The sequence below is a fragment of the Polyodon spathula genome, chromosome 1, assembly GCF_017654505.1.
Source record: "Polyodon spathula isolate WHYD16114869_AA chromosome 1, ASM1765450v1, whole genome shotgun sequence".
Classification (NCBI taxonomy): domain Eukaryota; kingdom Metazoa; phylum Chordata; class Actinopteri; order Acipenseriformes; family Polyodontidae; genus Polyodon; species Polyodon spathula.
The window spans coordinates 58,010,378-58,034,437 of record NC_054534.1 but is presented as its reverse complement, the minus strand read 5'-3'; the positions used below and the strand labels follow the sequence as shown (position 1 = coordinate 58,034,437).

At 42.4% G+C, this 24,060-nt stretch overlaps 1 protein-coding gene across 1 annotated transcript; it reads right to left on the bottom strand.

Annotated features, from left to right (window-relative positions):
* Positions 1-460: 460 nt before the first annotated feature.
* On the bottom strand, positions 461-24,060 carry LOC121297189 (probable tRNA methyltransferase 9B). The gene is made up of 4 exons (XM_041223344.1): positions 23,717-24,060; positions 6,013-6,167; positions 4,465-4,638; positions 461-1,744 (listed from the first exon to the last, which is right to left on the bottom strand). Exons 1-4 carry the CDS (start codon positions 23,734-23,736, stop codon positions 738-740), a joined length of 1,356 nt encoding a protein of 451 aa, XP_041079278.1. The 5' UTR covers positions 23,737-24,060; the 3' UTR covers positions 461-737.

Genomic DNA, 24,060 nt, shown 5'->3' with positions numbered 1-24,060 from the left:
GAATTATTAAATCAGTGGCACCACTAAGTGTGGATTTGTTAGGTGTGTCCACCCGACAAAATGTTGTTGCACCCCACAAGTTTTATGAGGTGTCAGAAATTTGTGGGAGCTCAATGGCTTTCTATAAGTGATTAGCCATATAGCCCAAAGATGCATGGAGTATTTTTAATTCCTCTGCACAAAGCAGTTTGCAAAGACTCCAGTGATGAACGGAGGCACATGGCAACGTTGTGGGGTGTTGCACCCAGACCAACATAATCCTAGTAGCACCACTGTTTGAGAACATTTTAATAAAATATATCAATAAATACAATAAAAATCTTTAAATTATTAAAGTAATCTTAAATTACCAAACAAATCCAATAAACATTCACAAATCTAATGCATTTATAGTAGCAAATGAAGCAGAAATTAGATGATATCATAAAAACCAAAAAAAAAAAAAAAGAATTGACAGGGCTTGAGTTGTGTAGTTAATTTATCAATTCACTTTTCCTTCCAGTATATACAACTACATAAGTACACAATCCACTCCTGTTTTATTCAATTATATTGAAAATGACACAGGAAAGGTAGGAATAAAATTGACTTTATATAAACACTTATTTCTCACTTTGCATCACTTCTCAAACATAGGTATTATTTGACCTTTTAATAGCTTTATGCGGGTATGCTGTAAAAGCAGTCTTTTGCTGATGGATAAGCCTAATGATTACATTCTGCTTCTGTGTGGCATGTTACAAAGCACTGACACCTGGCATTTTCCTCTTTGCAATGACACACCAGTTGCCATGGTCAAAGCATGAACTGACTATACTGAGTTCATTCACACTTTCTTCTATTAGATGTGACAGCTCCCCTTCCTTGAAAACGTGGTAATAACGCATGAAGTCCTTAGTATCTACCAGATTGTCCTGTTCATCCTCCACATCTATTGCATCAAGAATAGAGTCTGTGGAATCAAGTGTTGAGGTTCTTTGGAAGATCCTGTTACTCATAGAGTTTAATTCATTTGTACCGTTAACTGTAGGCTTATATTGCTCCCCATTTACTGGGCCATTCTTTCTGTTGACTACTCTTTGGTGCCCTGTGTTCATCTCTCTTAAAGTGCCTGTGGCTTTCCACCATTGTGCTTCTTCATAGTTTGTGGTCTCTACAAATACGTCATCTTCTTCAAAGCTCTGTCCATTTAACAATGACCCACCACGACCTAAATCTATACTACAGTGCTTTGAAGGCTGCTCTAGAACAGCATTGTCTACCCACCCTTCGGAGCTCCTTAGGGGCTTCATTTTCTCAAAGTGTTTCTTCAAACTAGATTCATCAAGTGATTTGGAAAAGAACCAAGAGTGGAGGGACTTCCCCAGGCCACTGTAAAACCTGTTATCTTGTTCTTCTGGATTTTTAATGCAGCATCTTCCAACTGATATGTAGCTGCCTAGACTGTATGAACGCTTAGTGCTGATCTCCTTTCTCAAAGCATCTGTCCACCTGTGGTCCTCTGAGTACACAGTTGGATGCATATCAATAGGTTTGTCTTTGCTGGCATTCTCACCAGAGTCAGAGGGGTTTCTTGAACACAAGGCCTTGTTCCATGGAACAAACACATCCTGCTTTTCAAAACGGCGGCGCTTTTGTTCCAAGGCCCAGGCATATATCATGACCATTCCCCCAGGGGTTGTGGTTCTAGCTATTTCTCGTATTGCTCTGATTCTTCTTTCTTTGGTTGAAAAATGATGGATCACTGTTAAACAAAAAAATAACAAGAATACAAATAATAATAAAAGTACCCTACTGAAAAGTCAACCTCTTGCCATTATGATAAAAGACATAAAATACTGTTCAGACTTTTTTTTATAACCAGAAGAATATAAACATACAGAATATAACACGTTCAAAAATCATATCTATTCAACATAGGTTACTTTATTCATATATCATCTTAAATTTGTATTTAGTAATTAAACAAACACTGTAAGGTATATATATATATATATATATATATATATATATATATATATATATATATATATATATATATAGTGCCGAGAAAAAGTTTGTGAACCCCTTGGGATTTTTACATATTTCACGTATTTCAAACCTAAAATGTTATTAGATCTTAACTAAGTCCTAATAATAGATAAAGATAACATGATTAAACAAATGACACAAAAACATGATACTTTTTCAACATTTATTTATCCACAAATGACTCAACATTCAATATCAATGTGTGAAAAAGTATGTGAACCTTTGGATTCAGTAACTGGTGGCACCCCCTTGAGCAGCAATGACTTCAACTAAGCGTTTCCTGTAACTGTTGGTCAGTATCTCACATCAGTTTTAGGGATTTTGGCCCATTCCTCCTTACAGAACTGCTTCAGCTCAGTGACATTTGAGGGCTTCCTTGCATGGACAGCTCGCTTCAGGTCCTGCCACAACATTTTGATGGGGTTTAGGTCCAGACTTTGACTAGGCCATTCTAAAACATGGAACGTTGTTCTTCTGCAGCCATTCTTTTGTAGATCTGCTTGTATGTTTAGGATCATTGTCTTGCTGCATGACACACTTTTGGTGCAGCTTCAGCTCACGGACGGATGGCCTGACATTCTCCTCTACAATCTTCTGATACAATGCAGAATTCATGGTTGTGTCAATGATGGCAAGCTGTCCAGGTCCTTAGGGAGCAAAGTAGTCCCAAACCTACACACTCCCACCACCATGCTTGATGGCTGGGATGAGGTTCTTCTGTTCCAATGCAGTGTTTGGTTTTTGCCAAATATAACATTTCTCATTAAGGCCAGAAAGCTCTACCTTTGACTTGTCTGTCCAGAGAATATTGTTCCAGAAGTCTTGTGGATCATCTACGTGCTCTTTGGCGAATTTCAGATGGGCAGCAATGTTCTTTTTAGAGAGCAGTGGTTTCCTCCTGGCTATCCTTCCATGAACACCATTCTTGTTCAGTCTTTTTCTGATAGTTGAGTCATGAACACTCACATTAGCCAAGGCGAGAGTGGCCTGCAGATCCTTTAATGTTACTCTGGGGTTCTTTGTGACTTCCTTGATGATTTTCCGGTTTGTTCTTGGAGAGATGTTGGTAGGGCGACTGCTCCTGGGTAGAGTGACTGTGATCTTGAACTTTCTCCATTTGTAGACAACTGTCTGACAGTGGATTGGTGGAGCCCCAAATCGTTAGAAATGGTTTTGTAACCCTTTCTAGACTGGTGAGCATCAATAACTGTTTTTCTGAGGTCCTCTGTGATTTCTTTTGATCGTGGCATGACGTGATTCCACACACCTGTATGGTGAAGACCAAACTCACAAAGTTTCTGATTTTTATAAAGGGGGGGGGGGGGGCCTCCCAACTCACTCCTGAAGATCTACCTTATTATTTAAACACCTGGTTCTAATTATCCCCTTAATTGAGCTGATAAAACCAGGGGTTCACTTATTAGTTCGCATACCCTGAATCTTAATTATTCATTGTTTGTCATACATTATTTTTGTTTCAAAAGACATGGAATTGGTTAATATAAACCCTACTTGATATTTAAGAAAAGATTGGTTTTGATTCAAGAAGGCTATTATGGTAAAACTACGGAATTTCCATAATTATCATTGGGGTTCACAAACTTTTTCTTGGCACTGTGTGTGTGTGTGTGTGTGTGTGTGTGTGTGTGTGTGTGTGTGTGTGTGTGTGTGTATATATGTCAACAATAGTTAGCAAGGACATGGCTAAATTAACTGAAGCACTTTTGTTTCCTCCACTTAGTTTTTTCAGCAAAAGCTGTTTCCTTACCCCTTCAGGTCAGATCTATTTTTGAATGGGGAAATAGGTTTCCTCACTTTAAACCTATTTAATAGGAAAATATTGAAATAACGGCCAAATATATGAATAATAGATGGATCCCTTGATACATATTAACTGCAGATGCACTTTTGAATTATCTCTGTTCCTTTCAATAATAATCTATTTATAAAAATAAATAAATAAATAAATAAAACTTTTCAGTTATATGACCTGTGTTATATGATCTTCTCCAGATGTGACTGCTATGGCAGTTTGTTTTCACTGGAGCCCCCAATTCTCAATTGAACTGTAATATTTTGTGTATTTTACAATTTAGAAAAAGCAACAAAAAAATATCAAGGGGAACCTGAGGACAAAAAACATTTAAGATATGTTTATTTTATTTTGCTATCAGAATAAATCAGACTGTAATATATAAAAATAATAAAAATACCAAAACAGTCTATTAATTTCAAAATCATTACAGATAAAAATTACAGAGCAAAACTTTTATTTAAACTTGTATTTATTTGTCTGACTACGGCATCCAAGTTTTCTGATTTACAGATCTTTGTGAAAAACGAAAGAATAATCTATTTTCCCTCTTGTTTGAAAAGCTGAAAGTAAAATCTATCCAAATCTAGACCGAGCAGATGTGTCTGAAAACCCTTTACCTCCTATGGAGATAACAGCATTGAAGACCTGGTCCCTGAAGGGAAGCTGGAGATTGTCACACACCAAGACTTCATGGCCTTGCTTCCTGGCCTTCTCCACTAGGGGGCTACAGTAATCACAGCCAAGGTTGTAGATCTGACTGTTCACACTTAGATATTTCCCAGTCCCACAACCTAAAATAAATTTAAAATGTACACAAATGTCATGAACAGTCAGACACTTATACAAAAAAAAAGCATGTGAAATAATGTGAACATGAAGGAATTAAGATATAGGGGGGAAAAAAGTATAGTAACAGTATGAATCAGTGGCTCATCTATAACTTCAAACACTCAATCATTAAACAAGGACAGCACTTTGACCTTCTTATTAGTTTTACCAACTGGATTACTCACGTGGGCATGAGTATGTCGAGTGTGCTAAATTAATTCCTTTACATACGTAAATGTTTAGTCATTGGTGGAATAAAATAATTGCCTCAGATAACAAATTGCTTCCTATTAGACAGATATGACCTAAACCAACAAAGAGATGTTCCAGTGATACCCAGAACATTCTCTAGCTGCACTGGGGAAGAAACTTAATAGCAACACTGTATAGTACTAAGGCACCAAAAGAAGCAAATGCCAGCAGTTACTACAATGGATATAGCTTAGACAAAACGCCAGGGGATTTTTGTTCTTGTCAGGTGGCCTTATACAGAAATGTCACTGGTGGTAAATTTCACTGACCTACCATACGGCTTGTTGAACTGCATTTACATACTTTTAAATGAATTGTTCAATTATGTACATATTGCAATACATAACATCCTTGGTATACCCTATTTTCAATTGATAACATTGCCTTTATCCAATAGCCACTAGTGTAATTTAATTCAGTAAGGTCAAAAAAGGACATTTACAGTTAAGTGTAAACTGCATATGTTAGTAAAAGTGTTGATTACAATTATTACTTCCACAAAGCTACTGATTGTCACTCAACAATTGTATCTGCATTTCATTCTGGGGGATAATAATAATAATACATCAGGCTTGTGCCTAATATGAATATCTCTACTGCTTAAATATGAATCCTTGTGATTCTATGAAAAAGAGAAAGCAGAAGGAAAGTGGATAAATTACTCTCAATTATTTATTTTTTTGATGGTGAGATGAGAGACTAAAATTGGTTATAAAAAATGAATGCCTTTAAGGCGTACAATAAACTGTGTAAAGTTCAAAAGTCCATTATATAGAAATACATAATACATAAATCCTAGGAATGCATTTTAATTATGGAGCCACTATCCTTATAGTAACTTTAAAAACAAATACCTAACAACTGTGATAATACCAACAGATAGCTTTGTTTTTATATTTTATGCACACAGTTATCACAGTTTTTGTTAATTTGTACTTTTTAAAACACATTATAAGAAGGACTGTGCCATCATTAGAATTACATTTTGGGGTTGGTGCACTTAATGTTATAAAAGTTTTCTAATGCACGCATTTGTCTGTTTGAAGGAAATCAAACTGGTTTCAGGTTTGCTTCAGTTTTCTTACCAATGTCAGCAATTAGGCTTCCGGGTTCCTGATCCAGCAGAAACTGCCTTACCCGAGGCCAGGCCTTGCACCGCAGGTCACTGAGGTACGGGGCTGTTTTCTCATAAACGCTGTGCACATGTTGTTTTTCCAGTTGAATAGCTTCATTCTCCATCCTGAGGAGATCAAACAAAGCAGCAAGTAACTATAGTAAACTGTCAATGAACTGTATGTAAGTGACATTCATATTCCTACAAATAAATAAAACAAGCATTTAAGTGACCTACATAAGCAATATGCGCAAAAAGTTTTTGTAACTAAAGGTTTCATGACAATTTGATAAGTAGTTCTGAAGAAATAAGTATGCTTGTCTCTCTCTCTCTCTCTCTCTCTCTCTCTCTCTCTCTCTCTCTCTCTCTCTCTCTCTCTCTCTCTATATATATATATATATATATATATATATATATATATATATATATATATATATATATATATATATATTTCTGCTTTGTCAGTTTGGTTTAAATTACTTGTAAAAAGCAAACAGCAAAATGTGTTTGATAGTTGATTAATCTATTGTGAAGATCCCACAACAACTGAAACTAGGTCAACCTCCCACATAAATACTGTGAATAACAGTAGCAGAGGTAGCATGGGAGCAAACAACACTATAGGATCATGTACAAAAACAACAGCCTTGGAACCAGATACAATTCCTTGCTTCAATCTACTATCTTCTATTCTAGAAAACATCCTGCGTTTAAAAAATCTTCTTGTAATCCCTTCAATTCAGGCAGTGTTATGGAAAACACTGCCTGATAAGCAGCATGTATAGTACTTTGTTATCTTTTTCCCAGGCTGCTCACTGGAGCCAGGGTTCTGTGGCATTTACAGCTCTGAAGCAGGTTCATTGGGCTTATATTCCTGGCAGAGCCGTTCTCATGTCCAGCTGGAAAGCGTTGAGATTGTCTGACTGACTGAAATCCCTAGTGTTTTTTTTTTCTTTCCCAAGTTATGACTCATTCCACCATTTAACAAGCAGCCACCCTAATCTTGTGAAAGCATGATAGATATATATCAAGATGACCAGATTCAGAAGTCCTTAAACTGGGACAGTATGGAAATATTGTGAACAACTTCCAAGCTACGGGGAAGCTCTGGGGTTTTTATTTTTAGCCTCTGTAATGCATGAGTCACTAAGTGTAAAACTCTTAGAGTGTAAACTCAGTAATGTTGTTGTAAAGGCTGCAGGGAACTTTTTCTCATCATGTTTCTCATAGGCTGGGACTGGGGCACGTGTTAGGATAAAAAGGAAAATGAATGGAGCAAAGTACAGAAAAGTCCTTGAGGAAAACCTGCTGCCCTCTGCAAGAAAGCTGAAACAGGAACGGAAGTTCACCTTTCAGCATGACAATGACCCAAAGCACATAGCCAAATCTACACTGGCTAAGGAACAAAAAGGCAAATGTCCTTGAGTGGCCCAGTCAAAGCCTCAACCTCAATCCAATCAAAAATGTGTGCCATTACTTGAAGATTGCTGTCCATCAATGCTCCCAATGAAATTGACAGGGGTTAAACAGTTTTGTAAAGAAGAATGGTCAAATATTGTCAAATCTAGGTGTGCAAAGTTGGTAGAGACCTATCCCAACAGATTCACAGCTGTAATTGATGCCAAAGGTGGCGCTTCCAAAAACTATTAACTCAGGGGGGTGGAGACTTATCCAATTATGATCTTTCAGTTTTGTATTTTTAATATATGATCTTTTTTCTCAATAAAAACTTTTTTCCACTTAAAAGTGTGGAGCATGGTGAAAAAGTGAAGGTGAAAAAAATCCTCATTTAAATGCATGAAACTCTGAGGCATAGTGTGACGGAAAGATGAGTTCTGGTGATGAATCTTCCTCCCGACCTGTGAGGGCGCTAAAGAACGAGAGGAGAAGTATCGTTTCCTGGTCAGGGAAGTGGGTCAGCCTGGAAAGAAGCGCGACTCTGTTTTAAGACCGTATTGATTTGAAAGGTAAACGAGAAGCAGCTGCAAGTAATAAGGCAGCTGCAACCGTTTACCTAGATATCATGCAGGATTACATATAGGGGCCAGGGTAAAGCTGATCTTTTCCTTCGTTTGGGTAGAAAGTTTGGAGGAAGAAGGAGCGAGAGTGGAACTTGCAGTGTTTTTGTGATTACGTGTTGTGTTTGTTTATTAACTGTCTGTGTTTATTTCACTGTAGACAGTTAGAGCACTACTCCGGAGCTGTCGCAAAGGGTCAGCACTGTTCGGATCACCCCTGCACACCACCGTATCTGTGTATTCACCACGCACCCTCACGTCTGCACTCACCCAGGACTGGTGACCGTGGGTTCATTTTTGTTCTGGACTGTGCCCTGTTCTGTTATCTCCGCGCTTTAGACATGGTTGTGTATCGCCGGGGATTTATTATTTTACGATCACCAGACCTGGATTATAAATAAAAGCACCTTTTCACTGGAAACTGTTGTCTGCCTGTCACTCCTGCATCGCATCACCGCTATACCTGTTCCCCTCCACTAGCCACTTTGCCACACATGATGTCAGAACACGGGATTATGAACCGCAACGAGCTGGCGGAGCTGCTGCGGGCGCTGGAGAGCAGAAGCGACGAAGAGGAGAGAAGGAGGGAGGAGCACTACACGGCGCTCATTGAACGGGTAGGGCTGGCTATTGCTGCAGCGACGACCCTGACCACAACACCGGTGATGTCACCCCCGAAGGCACGGGCGATGAAGATGTCGGCGGAGGATGACCCAGAGGCGTATTTAGTGGCGTTCGAGCGGCTGGCTACTGCAGCGGCTTGGCCGGTGGAGTTCTGGGCCAGCCAGTTGGGACCCTGTCTGATCGGGGAGGCTCAGGCAGCCTACCAAGCCCTGAGTGACCATCACGCCACCGATTACGACCTGGTCAAACAGGCTATCCTCCGCCGCCTAAACATCACTACTGAGACCCACCGGGCACGGTTTAGGGAGTACCAGAGGGCCCCGGAGACATGCCCCAGGGTGGTTGCAGAGCGGTTCTGCGACCACATGGTGCATTGGCTGACCCCCAGGAAGAAGACCGCCCAGCAGATGGGGGAAGCCATTGTGATAGAGCAGTTCTGCCATGTGGTCGGCGCCGAAACCCAGGCGTGGATACGGCGCCACAACCCCGACACCCTGGAGGAGGCTGTCAAACTGGCGGAAGACTTCGAGGACTCCCTGACTTCTGCACGGGTCCGAATCCTGTCCGCCCCTGCACTTCAGAGCAGCCAAACTCTCCCTCCCTCTCCTCCAACACCACCACCCCCCTTGTTCCCGGGACCCAGACCTCCTAGAGCACTGACCCCATTGGGCCCCCTTGCCTTCCCCCCATGGAGACCAAGGTTGGCCCCCAGCTGGGGTAGAGGTGCTGCCCCTGCCCCATTGCCATACCAGCAGCGGGACAGATTTCTGACCTATGCCCCCTCTGTCCCTCCTATCTGTTTCAGGTGCAACCAGCCGGGACATCTGGCCAGGTCATGCCCCCCTGCCATGGAGTGTGACGTGGTCGCATGCAATTGGGCACCTGAAGCAGGTAAGCGTGGGGAAAATGGTCGGGAGGGGCGTTGTTTTGGGAACTGATTGACGTTGTTTTGGGAAATGTGAAAACCCACGCGTTAGTGGACACAGGGTGTGAGCAAACCTTGATTAGGACAGCTCTCTTGGGTGGTGTGTCGTGGCGGCCACAAGGTCAGGTGGCCATCTCCTGTATCCATGGAGACACGGCGGCATACCCCACACTAAAAGTATATTTATCGGTAGGACCGATAAAACGTCACCTTGTAGTCGGGGTGGCAGAAAGGTTGCCGCATCCAGTTATTCTGGGTAGAGACTGGCCAAAATTCAAAGAATTAGTGCAAATAATGGCAGTCTCAGCCACACACGTAAACGTGGCAGAAAATAAAAAGGAACAGATTGGTGATGTGTTTCCTTTTCACCCCGAAATGTTTTCCCCTCTTTTCCATCCTAGAAAAACAAATAAGGAGAGACGGACCGTGAAATGGGAGGGAGGGAACGGATATTGGCTCGATTCTATTGGCTCGGTCATCATACTGATGTGTCGAAATATGTAGCCACATGCCCAGACTGCCAGCGAGTAGTGCCGGGTCGAGTGCACCCTGCCCCTTTGGTCCCACTGCCCATTATTTCCACTCCTTTCGAGCGCATTGCAATGGACATAATGGGCCCTTTGCTACCTTCTGTCTCTGGGTATACGCATATATTAGTAGTGGTGGATTATGCAACGCGATACCCGGAGGCAGTTCCATTGAAGTCCACTAGTGCCGCTGCAATAGGCATTGAATTAGCACAGATTATGGCTAGAGTAGGGATCCCCAAGGAGATTTTGACTGATCACGGGACCAATTTTTTGTCCAATACGTTACAGCAGGTGTACTAAAATTTTAAAAAGTACGTCCCATCAGGACGTCCGTTTATCATCCACAATCGGACGGTTTGGTTGAACGCTTTAATCAGACCTTAAAGTCGATGCTGAGGCGATTCGTAACACAGGAGCAGAAACATTGGGCATCGCTTCTTCCCTATCTCCTTTTTGCGGTGAGAGAAGTGCCACAGAGTGCAACAGGGTTCTCCCCCTTTGAGCTCCTGTACGGTCGGCAGCCTCGCGGCATCCTCGACCTGCTGTGGGAGGGGTGGGAGGAGCACAAAGGCTCATCCAAAAATGTAGTGAAGTATGTGCTCCTACTACGAGATCATCTGGATTTGGTCGGTCGTTTGGCCCAAGACAACCTCAGATCGGCTCAGCACCGACAACAGCAGCATTACGACAAAAATACACAGATTCGAACCTTTCGACCAGGGGACAAGGTAATGCTGCTACTTCCCTCCTCAGAATCGAAACTGTGTGCTAAATGGCAGGGGCCGTATGAGGTGATTTGGGCTATAGGGAAAGTAAATTATGAAATTAGACAGCCCGATCACCGAAATGAACGTGAAATTTATCAAGTCAATTTGTTAAAGCCCTGGCAAGCAAGGGAGGTCTTATTTATAGCCCCAGGCAATACGGAGGATGATTTAGGCCCCTGTCCAGAGACCCCGAGCACAAGAGCGATTTCTATGGGGGAACAATTGGTTTCGGATCAGCAAAGAGAGCTGCGTAAGCTTATTGAGGAGTTCAACGATGTTTTTTCTGACGTGCCCGGCAGAACAAACTTAGTTGAATATGACATTATCTCTCCACCAGGTGTCACAGTGCAAGAGAGACCGTACCAGATCCCGGAAAGTCGACGAAGTGGCGTTCGCAAAGAGGTATGGGATATGCTCGAGCTTGGGGTGATTGAACCTTCCAGGAGAGAGTGGTGCAGTCCAATCGTCATAGTGGCTAAGAAAGACAGCACCAACCGCTTCTGTGTGGATTTCAGAAAGGTGAACGCTATTGCTAAGTTCAATGCATATCCTATGCCTCGGATCGACGAACTTTTAGACAGACTGGGAAAAGCAAGGTTTATTTCCACTCTGGACCTGACGAAGGGATACTGGCAAATCCCTTTAACCCGCAGCTCCAGAGAGAAAACCACATTTTCAACACCAGAAGGGCTGTTCCACTTTAAAACCATGCCGTTTGGGCTACATGGTGCGCCCGCTGCCTTTCAGAGACTGATGGACCAGGTTTTACGCCCACATCATGAATATGCAGCAGCGTATATTGATGACATGGTGATATACAGCTCCACCTTGCGAGAGCATTTGGCTAGGGTTACAGCCGTTCTTCAGTCTCTAAGGGCAGCCCGGCTGACAGCTAACTTGAGGAAATGTGCGTTTGCCAAAACAGAGACTCAATATTTGGGATTTTTAATGGGGAATGGAAGGGTGAGACCTGTAGTCACCAATATCCAGGCTTTGGTTGATGCAGCGATCCCCAAAACCAAGACTCAGGTGAGGTCACTACTGGGCTTAGCCGGTTATTACCGCCGCTTCATCCCCGAGTACGCCACAGTGGTTAATCCGTTAGTCGACCTCACCACAAAGAGTGCTCCAAATTTAATTAAATGGTCAGCTGAGTGTCAGGGAGCGTTTGATACTATTAAGAGTACACTTAGCCAGGCCCCCACTCTTATCACATCGGATTTCACCAAGAGATTCATCCTCCACACCGATGCTTCGGATGTAGGTTTGGGTGCAGTCTTGTCCCAAAAAGTAGCTGGAGTAGAGCACCCGATATTGTACCTGAGTAAAAAAATGTTACCTCGGGAACGCAACTACTCCGTAGTCGAAAAAGAGTGTTTAGCCATTAAATGGGCTACTCACTCTTTACGATACTACCTGCTGGGACACTCATTTGATCTGGTCACAGACCACGCACCACTCAAGTGGTTAAGCACAATGAAGGACAGCAATGCCCGGATAACTCAGTGGTATCTGGCATTGCAGCCCTTCATGTACCACATGGTACACCATGCAGGGAAAGACCACCAAAATGCTGATTATTTTTCCCGGGATGGGGGAGTAATGGGGAAGGTAGATTTAGCCGAGTGTTCCTTCGGCTCCACTCTGAGCGGTGGGATATGTGACGGAAAGATGAGTTCTGGTGATGAATCTTCCCCCTGACCTGTGAGGATGCTAAAGAACGAGAGGAGAAGTATCTGGAAGGGCTGGCCTGACAGTTCGTTTCCGGGTCAGGGAAGTGGGTCAGCCTGGAAAGAAGCGCGACTCTGTTGTAAGACCATATTGATTTGAAAGGTAAACGAGAGGCAGCTGCAAGTAATAAGGCAGCTGCAACCGTTTACCTAGATATCATGCAGGATTACATATAGGGGCCAGGGTAATGCTGATCTTTTCCTTCGTTTGGGTAGAACGTTTGGAAGAAGAAGCGAGAGTGGAACTTGCAGTGTTTTTGTGATTACGTGTTGTGTTTGTTTATTAACTGTCTGTGTTTATTTCACTGTAGACAGTTAGAGCACTACTCCGGAGCTGTCGCAAAGGGTCAGCACTGTCCGGAGCACCCCTGCACACCACCGTATCTGTGTATTCACCACGCACCCTCACGTCTGCACTCACCCAGGACTGGTGACCGTGGGTTCATTTTTGTTCTGGACTGTGCCCTGTTTTGTTATCTCCGCGCTTTACACATGGTTGTGTATCGCCGGGGATTTATTATTTTACGGTCACCAGACCTGGATTATAAATAAAAGCACCTTTTCACTGGAAACTGTTGTCTGCCTGTCACTCCTGCATCGCATCACCGCTATACCTGTTACCCTCCACTAGCCACTTTGCCACACATAGACACAACAAAATGTGAAAAAAGTTCAAGGTGGTGTAGACTTTCTATAGGCACTGTATGTTCTATTGTTGATTTAAAACAGTGAGCGTTATTAACACTCAGACTATTAATAAAAAAAATTACATGTGACTTGCACTGCACTATTTTCACTAGTATTTTCAAAATTATTTTCACTTGCATTTGTACAATGTGTTTTGTGATTCCACTTGTCAGACTGCCTGTCTGTATGTCACAAATACATTTTTTCATTTATCTTAAAAACATCTTGTCTGGCAAATAATTCTTTAGCACCAGTTATTGATTTGTCATAATCTGGGGCTCTAAACTGGCTGCTTGCCTATTTGTCTGTCTGTACGGTGCAATTACATTGTTAACAGCTTATCTAGCTATTAAAGGCAAGAGTAGGTGAGATATTAGGTTGCTGGTTTTGATCCAAATGGTAATGTATAATATATGCTTGTGGCAAAGTGGCTGGTAAGGGGAACAGGTGTAGCAGTGATGCGGTGCAGGTGTGATGAACAGACAATGGTAATTTAGTGAATAAGTGTTTATTATGCCGTTTCCAGGCCTGGTGACCGTCAAATAATAAATTCCCGGCAATACACAACAAACAGTCCTGAACAGAAAACAAAGGCACGATCACCAGTCCTGGGTGAATGCAAATGTGCAGGTGCTCTGTGCCGTGGTACTCCGGATAGTGCTTTCGTGGCAACAGCTCCGGAGGTGTGCTTTAACTGTCTAGTAGTGCAACAAAGACAGACAATTACAGACAGACTGAAATAACACACAACAAGTATAACACTTTTCTCTCTTTACATTCTCTGAGAGCTCCTCTTTCAGTCCTTCTCTCCTAGCATTAACCCAAATGAAGGAAAAGATCAGTGTTACCCTGGCCCCTATATGTACTCCCGCATGACATCTAGGTAAACGGTTGCAGCTGCCTTATTACTTGCAGTTGCCCCTCATTTACCTTTCAGGTCAATATGGTCTTACAACAGAGTGTCGCTTCTTTCCAGGCTGACCGACTTCCCGGTCCTGGAAACAAACTGTCAGGCCAGCCCTTCCAGATACTTCTCCTCCTGTTCCTTAGCACCCTCACAGGTCAGAAGGAAGATTTATCACCAGAACTCATTGTATTTCTGTCACATATCCCTCCGCTCAGAGTGGAGCCGAAGGAACACTCAGCTAAATCTAACTTTCCCATTACTCCCCCCTCCCGGGAAAAATAATCCGCATTTTGGTATATGTACCATATGGTACATGAAGGGCTGCAATGCCAGATACCACAGAGTTATCCGGACATTGCTGTCCTTTATTGTGCTTAACCACGTGAGTGGGGCGTGGTCTGTGACCAGATCAAACGAGTGCCCCAGCAGGTAGTATCGTAAAGAGTGAGTAGCCCATTTAATGACCAAACACTCCTTTACGACTATTGAGTAGTTTCGTTCCCAAGGTAACATCTTTTTGCTCAGGTACAAAATCGGGTGCTCTACTCCAGCTACTTTTTGGGACAAGACTGCACCCAAACCTACATCCGATGCGTCAGTGTGGAGGATGAATCTCTTGGTGAAATCTGGAATAATAAGAGTGGGGGCCTGGCAAAGTTTACGCTTAATAGTATAAAATGCCCTCTGACACTCAGCTGACCATTTAATTAAATTTGGAGCTCTCTTTTTGGTGAGGTCGACTAACGGGTAACCACTGTGGCGTACTCGGTAATGAAGCGGTGGTAGTAACCAGCTAAGCCCAGTAGTGACCTCACCTGAGTCTTGGTTTTGGGGATCGCTGCATCAACCAAAGCCTGGATTTTGGTGAACACAGGTCTCACCCTTCCATTCCCCATTAAAAATCCCAAATATTGAGTCTTTGTTTTGGCAAACACACATTTCCTCAAGTTAGCTGTCAGCCGGGCTGCCCTTGGAGACTGAAGAACGGCTGTAACCCTAGCCAAATGCTCTCGCCACGTGGAGCTGTAAATCACCACGTTATCAATATAAGCTGCTGCATATTCATGATGTGGGCGTAAAACCTGGTCCATCAGTCTATGAAAGGCAGCGGGCGCACCATGTAGCCCAAATGGCATGGTTTTAAAGTGGAACAGCCCTTCTGGTGTTGAAAATGCGGTTTTCTCTCTGGAGCTGCGGGTTAAAGGGATTTGCCAGTATCCCTTCATCAGGTTCAGAGTGGAAGTAAACCTCGCTTTTCCCAGTCTGTCTAAAAGTTCGTCGGCCTGGGTCATGGGATATGCATCAAACTTAGCAATAGCATTTACCTTTCTGAAATCCATGCTGAAGCGGTTGGTGCCGTCTTTCTTGGCCACTATGACAACTGGACTGCACCATTCGCTCCTGGAAGGTTCAATCACCCCAAGCTCGAGCATATGCCATACCTCTTTGCGAATGCCACTTCGTCTACTTTCCGGGATCCGGTATGGTCTCTCTCACACTGTGACACCTGGTGGAGAGATAATGTCATATTCAACTAAGTTTGTTCTGCCGGGAACATCAGAAAAAACATCGCTGACCTCCTCAATAAGCTTACGCAGCTCTCTTTGCTGATCCGGAACCAATTGTTCCCCCATAGAAATCACTCTTGTGCTCGGGGTCTCTGGACAGGGGCCTAAATCATCCTCCGTATTGCCTGGGGTTATAAATAAGACCTCCCTTGCCTGCCAGGGCTTTAACAAATTAACATGGTAAATTTCACATTTATTCCGGCGATCGGCTGTCTAATTTCATAATTTACTTTCCCTATAGCCCGAATCACCTCATATGGCCCCTGCCATTTAGCACCCAGTTTTGACTCTGATGAGGCAAGTAGCAGCATTACCTTGTCCCCTGGCCAAAAGGTTCGAATCCGTGCATTTTTGTGGTAACGCTGCTGTTGTCGGTGCTGAGACGATCTGAGGTTGTCTTGGGCCAAACAACCGACCAAATCCAGGCGATCTCTTAGTAGAAGCACATACTTCAATACATTTTTGGACAAGCATTTGTGCTCCTCCCACCCCTCTCTCAGCAGGTCGAGGATGCCGCGAGGCTGCTGACCGTACAGGAGCTCAAAGGGGGAGAACCCTGTTGAACTCTGTGGCACTTCTCTCACCGCAAAAAGGAGGTAGCGAAGAAGTGATGCCCAATGTTTCTGCTCCTGTGTTACGAATCGCCTCAGCATCAACTTTAAGGTCGGATTAAAACGTTTCATCAGACCGTCCGATTGTGGACTATAAACGGACGTCCTGATGGGACGTATTTTCAATATTTTGTACACCTGCTGTAACGTATTGGACAAAAAATTGGTTCCGTGATCAGTCAAAATCTCCTTGGGGATCCCTACTCTAGCCATAATCTGCGCTAACTCGGTGGCTATTGCAGCGGCACTAGTGGACTTCAATGGAACTGCCTCCGGGTATCGCGTTGCATAATCCACCACCACTAGTATATGCATGTACCCAGAGTCAGAAGGTAGCAAAGGGCCCACTATGTCCATTGCAATGCACTTGAAAGGAGTGGAAATTATGGGTAGTGGGACCAAAGGGGCGGGGCGCACTCAACCCGGTGCTACTCGCTGGCAGTCTGGGCATGTGGCTACGTATCTCGACATATCAGTATGATGACCGAGCCAATAGAATCAAGCTAATATCCATTCCCTCGTCTTCTCGGCTCTGAGGTGCCCCACAAAAGGGATATCATGTGCCAGCCTCATGACCTCGGTCCGCCAAGACAGGGGAACCAACAACTGTGTTACAGGCTGTCCTGTGCCCGTGGCTAGGTTTACCCTATATAGTAATTTCCCCTTGATACTGAAATGTGGATATACTAGCGCCCTAGCGCCATCAACATCTTTACCTTCAATGGACCGGACCTGCCCCCAAGCGTGCACTAATGACGGGTCATTATGTTGGCCCCACACTATGTCCGCGCTTGAGTACCACAGGTCTGGTACATTGAGAGGGGCTGGAATAACCTCTGCCCTAGTCGGTCCAGTAACCTCGCTCTCTCGGTCACATTGCGTTCCCACTCCCTTCGACTGATGTTTATTACCATTGCAGCACTCTCCCATCAGACCCCAGCCTTGTCTCAAAGACACTCCCTCCCATTTCGCGGTCCATCTCTCCTTATTTGTTTTTCTAGGATGGAAAAGAGGGGAAAACATTTCAGTATGAAAAGGAAACACATCACCAATCCGTTCCTTTTTTTTTTCTGCCATGTTTACGTGTGTGGCTGAGACTGCCATTATTTGCATCAATTGTTTGAATTTTGGCCAGTCTCGGCCCAGAATAACTGGGTGTGGCAACCTTTGCGCTACCCCGACTACAAGGTGACGTTTTATCGGTCCTACCGATAAATATACTTTTAGTGTGGGGTATGCCGCCGTGTCTTCATGGATACAGGAGATGGCCACCTGATCTTGTGGCCGCCACGACACACCGCCCAAGAGAGTTGTCCTGATAAAGGTTTGCTCACACCCTGTGTCCACTAACGCGTGGGTTTTCACATTCCCTAAAACCATGTCAATCAGACAGAGCCCCTTCCAACCATTTTCCCCCTGCTTACCAGTTCTAGGTGCCCAGTTGCACGCAGCCACGTCACACTCCATGGCAGCGGGGCATGACCTGGCCCTATGTCCAAGCTGATTACATCAGAAACAGAGAGGGGGGGACAGAGGGAGCATAGGTCAAATATCTGTCCCGCTGCTGGTAGGGCAACAGGGCAAGGGCAACACCTCTACCCCAGCTGGGGGCCAACCTCAATCTCCATGGGGGGGAGGCAAGGGGGTCCAATGGGGTCGGTGGTCTCGGAGGTCTTGATTCCAGGAACAAGGGTGATGGTGGTGGTGTTGGACGAGAGGGAGGGGGAGGCCGGCTACTGCGAAGGGCAGGGACCGACAGTATCCCGACCTGGGCTGATGTCAGGGAGTCCTCATAATCTCAGCCAGTCTGACCGCCTCCTCCAGGGTGTCCAGGTTGTGGCGCCGTTTCCAGGCCTAGGTTTCGGCACCGACCACATGGCAGAATTGTTCCATCACAATGGCTTCCCCCATTTTTTGAGCGGTCTTCTTCTCAGGGGTCAGCCAATGGATCATGTGGTCGCACAATCGCTCTGTGACCACCCTTGGGCGTGTCTTTGGTTATCTCCGGTACTCGCAGAACTGCAACCGGTGGGTGTCCGCGGTGATGTTGAGGCGACGGAGAATAGCCTGCTTGACCAGGTCATAGTCGGTGGCGTACTGGTTGCTCAGGGCTTGGTAAGCTGTCTGAGCCTCCCTGATCAGGCAAGGTCCCAACTGGCTTGCCCAGAACTCCCTTGCCCATCCCGCCGCGGTCACTAGCCACTCAAGCGCCACCAAGTACGCCTCCGGATCATCCTCTGCCGTCATTTTAATGGCCTGTGCCTTCGGGGGCGACATCAGCGATGTTGCAGTAGGGGTCGCCCCTGCGGCAACAGCCAACCCTACCCATTCAATGAGCGCCATGTAGCGCTCCTCCCTCTGTCTCTCCTCTGCATCTTGTCTGATCTCCAGCACCTGCAGCAGCTCCTCCAGTGTGTTGTCCATCCCACTTCTAACACCACGTGTGGCAAAGTGGCTAGTAAGCGGAACAGGTGCAGCGGTGAAGCAGTGTAGTAGTGATGAACAGACAATGGTAATTCAGTGAATAAGTGTTTATTGTGCTGTTTCCAGGTCTGGTGACAGTCAAATAATAAATCCCCGGCAGTACAAAACAATGTGTAAAGCGCGGGGAGGGTGAATAACATGGTACAGTCCTGAACAGAAAACAAAGGCACGGTCACCAGTCCTGGGTGAATGCAAACGTGCAAGTGCTCTGTGCCGTGGTGCTCCAGATTGTGCTGACCCACAACGACAGCTCCAGATGTGTGCTTTAACTGTCTGGTGATGCAAAAACATGAACAATTACAATACAGACAAACACAACACAAAACACGTAACACGTAATCCTTTTATTATTGAGAGCTCCTCTCTCAGGAAAAGATCAGCGCTACCCTGGCCCCTATATGTAATCCCGCATGACATCTAGGTAAACGTTTGCAGCTGCCTTATTACTTGCTGCCCATCGTTTACCTTTCAGGTCAATACAGTCTTATAACAGAGTCTCGCTTCTTTCCAGGCTGACCCACTTCCCAGTCCAGGAAACGAACCATCAGCCCAGCCCTTCCAGATACTTCTCCTCCCGTTATTTAGCGCCCTCACAGGTCGGGAGGGAGATTTATCACCAGAATTCATTGTTTTTCTGTCACAATGCTTTATTTTACTCTAACGATACTTCACCCTTAGATAAAACATGTTGTCAAACTGAACATTGTACTGTGACATGACATATAACCTCTTGAGCTTGCAATCACAACACCCACGTGTTCAGATACAGGTTTCCTGTGGTGTTAATTGAGCTAGTCACAAAGCTGCATTTGAAGTAACCTTGATGATATTTGTATAAACGTATGAATAGACCTGTGGTCATGTATCCAACAAACTGGAATAATGCATGACGTAGTTTGAAAGGTTATGATGTCTAGAGTACATCCTGTTTAAGTATGGTACTGATGGAAAATACTGATTTGGAGATACATGTTACAACTAATTTAGTCATTTAAATGACAAAGCAAATGTATCATATGTTATCTGATCATATACAAAGCTCAGAGCTGGAAACGATTTGGCAAATCGTTATAAATAATTGTTTGTGTTTATCGTTTTCATATGCTTGTGACGGGGTATACCCCACCCCTGTGTGTATTATTATTATTATTATTATTATTATTATTATTATTATTATTATTATTATTATTATTATTATTTAAATGTATTGTTTAGTGTTTAAATACACAATGTTTTGTTATTGTTGTTTTACAGCATGGATGGGGTTAGAATGTGACCGTCTCCAGGTTAATTAATTTATTACTAATGTGGAGATGGTCACATGTATAAAAGCTAGCAACTTTGGCTTAACGAGGTTGGTTTGGTTCAGAGGCGGAACATGAGTCATGCGTGAAATGAAACATTATAGAAAACAATTGTTACTCAATTTAAACCAGCAAGTTACATGTTTTGGTGTTTGTGCACCATGTTTTATTTATTGTCTGTCTGTTTTGGCCATCATGCCTTTTTGTTTGAAAGGTGTTTTGTTTTGTTCAAATGTTTTATTTATTATTAAACATGTGCATCAGCACTTTTATACCCCAGTCCTGTGTGCTCCTTCCTGGTCTGACGTCAACCGCAAGCCATCTTGTCACAATGCTATCCCAATATACAAAAATATCTGTTTAATTCAATTTTAAGACTGTCAATAACAGCACATGGAATACTGTCTAATGATTGCTTTCATTTGCAACCAGGGCTTACACTATTATGATGACAGATAGCGCCTGATATTTTTGATTACAGATGTGATCTGATGTCGGTGGAATGAGAATTTTCAGATTTATTTTAAAGATCTAATGGTTTCAAAGTGCTTTGACGGTTTCAAGTAAACAATGCATTGAAAGCTAATTTGTTAAAAAATGTCCTCTCAATTTACCGTTCTGTCAGAGACTGAAAGGCAGAATTTCTGAACTCTGAAATTCTGGGCTGTACTTCCTCCAATCTGCAAGACCATGGTAAACAAAACAACGCTACAGAAGAGAGATAAAGAAAACAAAGACAACGGCACAACTGCAGCACCATGTAAAGACCATTCACAAGAAAGACTAAGTTTCAGCCTCCAGAGCATTTTTGGGCATAACTGAATTATTAAGAACTCTAAAGTCAGCGTGAAATTTTATGAATGCTCCGATGCTAGTCAAAAGAAAAAGCCAAGACGAATTATAGTTGATTCTGACAGCGAGTAATTATTACAGTTTTTTTTTTTTGATTTGTGATTTTTAATAACGAAAAGCTGAGTTTAATTTAGCCTCCTCGAAATTCGGAGACATTACAGTGAAGAAATCCTTGGTGTTTGTTTTAATCTGATTATGTACAGTAGCTTGTACTTTATTCTCTATTTAAAATGAATCAGGGTTGTGAACTATACAGGAGAAATGGCCTTTCATTCCACTTCAGGACATGGTTTATATAACGTGTAGATGTCCTTGATAAGCCTGGTTATTTCAATGCATCAAAGAACAGCTTACAGAATAAATGCCTTGATTGTTTTCAAACGCTTGCCAATAAAACCGTTGACAAAAGAAGCTACAGAAATACTGAGCAAAATTGGTTTAGTGATGTTTTGACATCTTCTGTTGTTGCAAAAACTGTCGGTGGTCTTCTGCATGTCTGCATGAATAATTATTGTAACAGACTGTAAATCCTCTGGGGCACCCTTGGAAATGTGATTATTTTCCACCTCAAGGTAGGATACATTTGGAGAGATGAAAACATATCCCATATGGTATATTGTAGCACTTCTGTCAGGTAATGGAATTGAAATGCAGAATACAGCACCAGCTCAGATCAGCACTCTAAAGTGAATAAATTACTTGAAATAGTTCCGGTAGTCCTTTAATTTAAAAATAACTAAATAAATCTGATGGTATAGTGTACACACATATGTATCCTCAGTTAGCCCTAATAAAATCAATTACACACAGATCCCATCAGCCTAAATAAGTGCAGATGTGTCCTGTAAAACCAATGCAGCTTGTCTCATTTTTCAATTTTTCAAGGTTTCTGTCACTTTCTCAGGAAATATATAGATGATTTTGAAGTGTTTACTTTAAAAGGTTTAAAAGCATTGCAATGCATGGATTAACAGAAACTACAGTATTGTCTCTATTTGGACATAACTATTGAGCTGTGCATTCTTATTTTTTATTTGATTGATATTACTATATAATACTACTACGACTACGACTATGACTACTACTACTACTACTACTATAATAATAATAATAATAATAATAATAATAATAATAAATTTGTTTTTTAAATAATATTTAAAAGTCAATTTGCTGTTGGTGATAATCTATTGCTACTGATATGTTTTAGTAGTCTATAGTCTATCACTATCAGAAGTTATACAGTCTGTGTAGCTCAGTACAGGGAATCAAATCTAATGGAAAACTATAGAAACATAATTTATGAATGGTAAAAGTTAGAGAGATAGAGATTCATAAAATGAGTAGCACAGCTTCTTAAATCTTATGGCTCATTTAAAACTCATTTTATTATTATAAAACATATTTAGCTTTATTATATGACAAGTGAAATACCTTTGCCAGTCATTTTCATTGGGATTCCTGTTGTCCTGCAATAACAGGGCACTGTGCAATTTGTCAGTCTGTCCTAGATTAATTTATTTCAAATCAAACTCTAAGCGGAAGAAGCACTCTGCATGTTGGCATTCAAAAAGAAAGCTAAGTATACTTTAAGACATTTCTTTCCTGTGGATTTCTGACAATCCCTAATGGAAAACCACAAAGAAAGAATTATTAACACAAGGGCCAAAAAGCATAGATCACTGAAGAATTGAATTACCCATGTGTAAAAAAGTCATGAGGGAATCTAAGAGTGAAGAAAATAGTCACGGCCACATCAAATACAGAGAAAACTCTTAACAACTCAAAAATAATGCATACATCATGTATTAATTGAGGATTTCACACAGCAACACTACTCATGTCATCTTCTACATCCTTTATTTGACATGTATATATTTAAAAAAAAAAAAACTCCAAATCTGCCATCTAATATTGATTGATATAATGCAACAAATTACTATAAACTGAGGTATCTTCCAATTGATTTAATTGCTTTAACACTCCTACGTATACGAAGTGTATAAAACAGTTACATTGCAAAACAGATGTCAACCTCAAACCATTAATGTTTCTATAAAACATTTGCATACCATTTACTGTCAGGTATAAATGTACAATTTTATTTTTGATTATGGATGCATTTTACACAATGAGCTGTAAATGCTCAGATTAGCTTTTTCTTATGTGTGTCATGCTTCTGAGACCTCAAGATTAGAAACCATTTCATATCATTAAACAAACAGCTATCAACAACACCAATTTAAAAAAATACTCTTTTTTGCGTGGAACTTTTTACTTTTAAAACGACATGATTTTTTAATTAATTGTTTTTCAGTATAAGACAAGGTATTTCATACTGAACGAGTTATGTATGTTTAAGCTACTGATGTCTATTTGTGCAGTCAAATGTGAAGAACATTGGACCAACAAGTTTGTCAAAATCTCACAACATTTAAACTACTTAAAGTTATATATGTATACATCACCACTTAATGTATCCCTTTTAAATAGTATACACTATTTATTTAACTATATACATATATAAATCAACCAATAAAATGATAGATTTTCATGCTGTGAACATAAGAACTGCAGTTGTAAGGGCACACAGCATACAGGACAGTACAGCTCATTTGCAGTTCACAGCCTGACATTTCCTGTAGCTACACGATTCAAGGACATGACCTACCTGTGTTTAAGATCCTTCATCTGCCTGTTTAGTCCTTACAGTGACCATTATTCCACAGACCTGTTGGGAAAGGTACAGAATCTAAATCTAAACCAGCCAGCTTCTCCGTTTTCAAGAGCTACTTCTGTGGCACAGCAAAGCATCCTCTGAGGCATTCTAATATTGTTAGACAGCGTTTCTTTATTGAATTAGCTTGCAAATATGCAGGCCAACAGCAGACACTTGCAGTCATTTCCAAGGCAGGAGTGAAAATACTGACAGAAATAGATTAAGGAAGCAGCCTGCTCATGTGACCCTTAGCTCTGTCATTCAGGTGATGTGCTAAATCCTTGTCTTGTGTGACA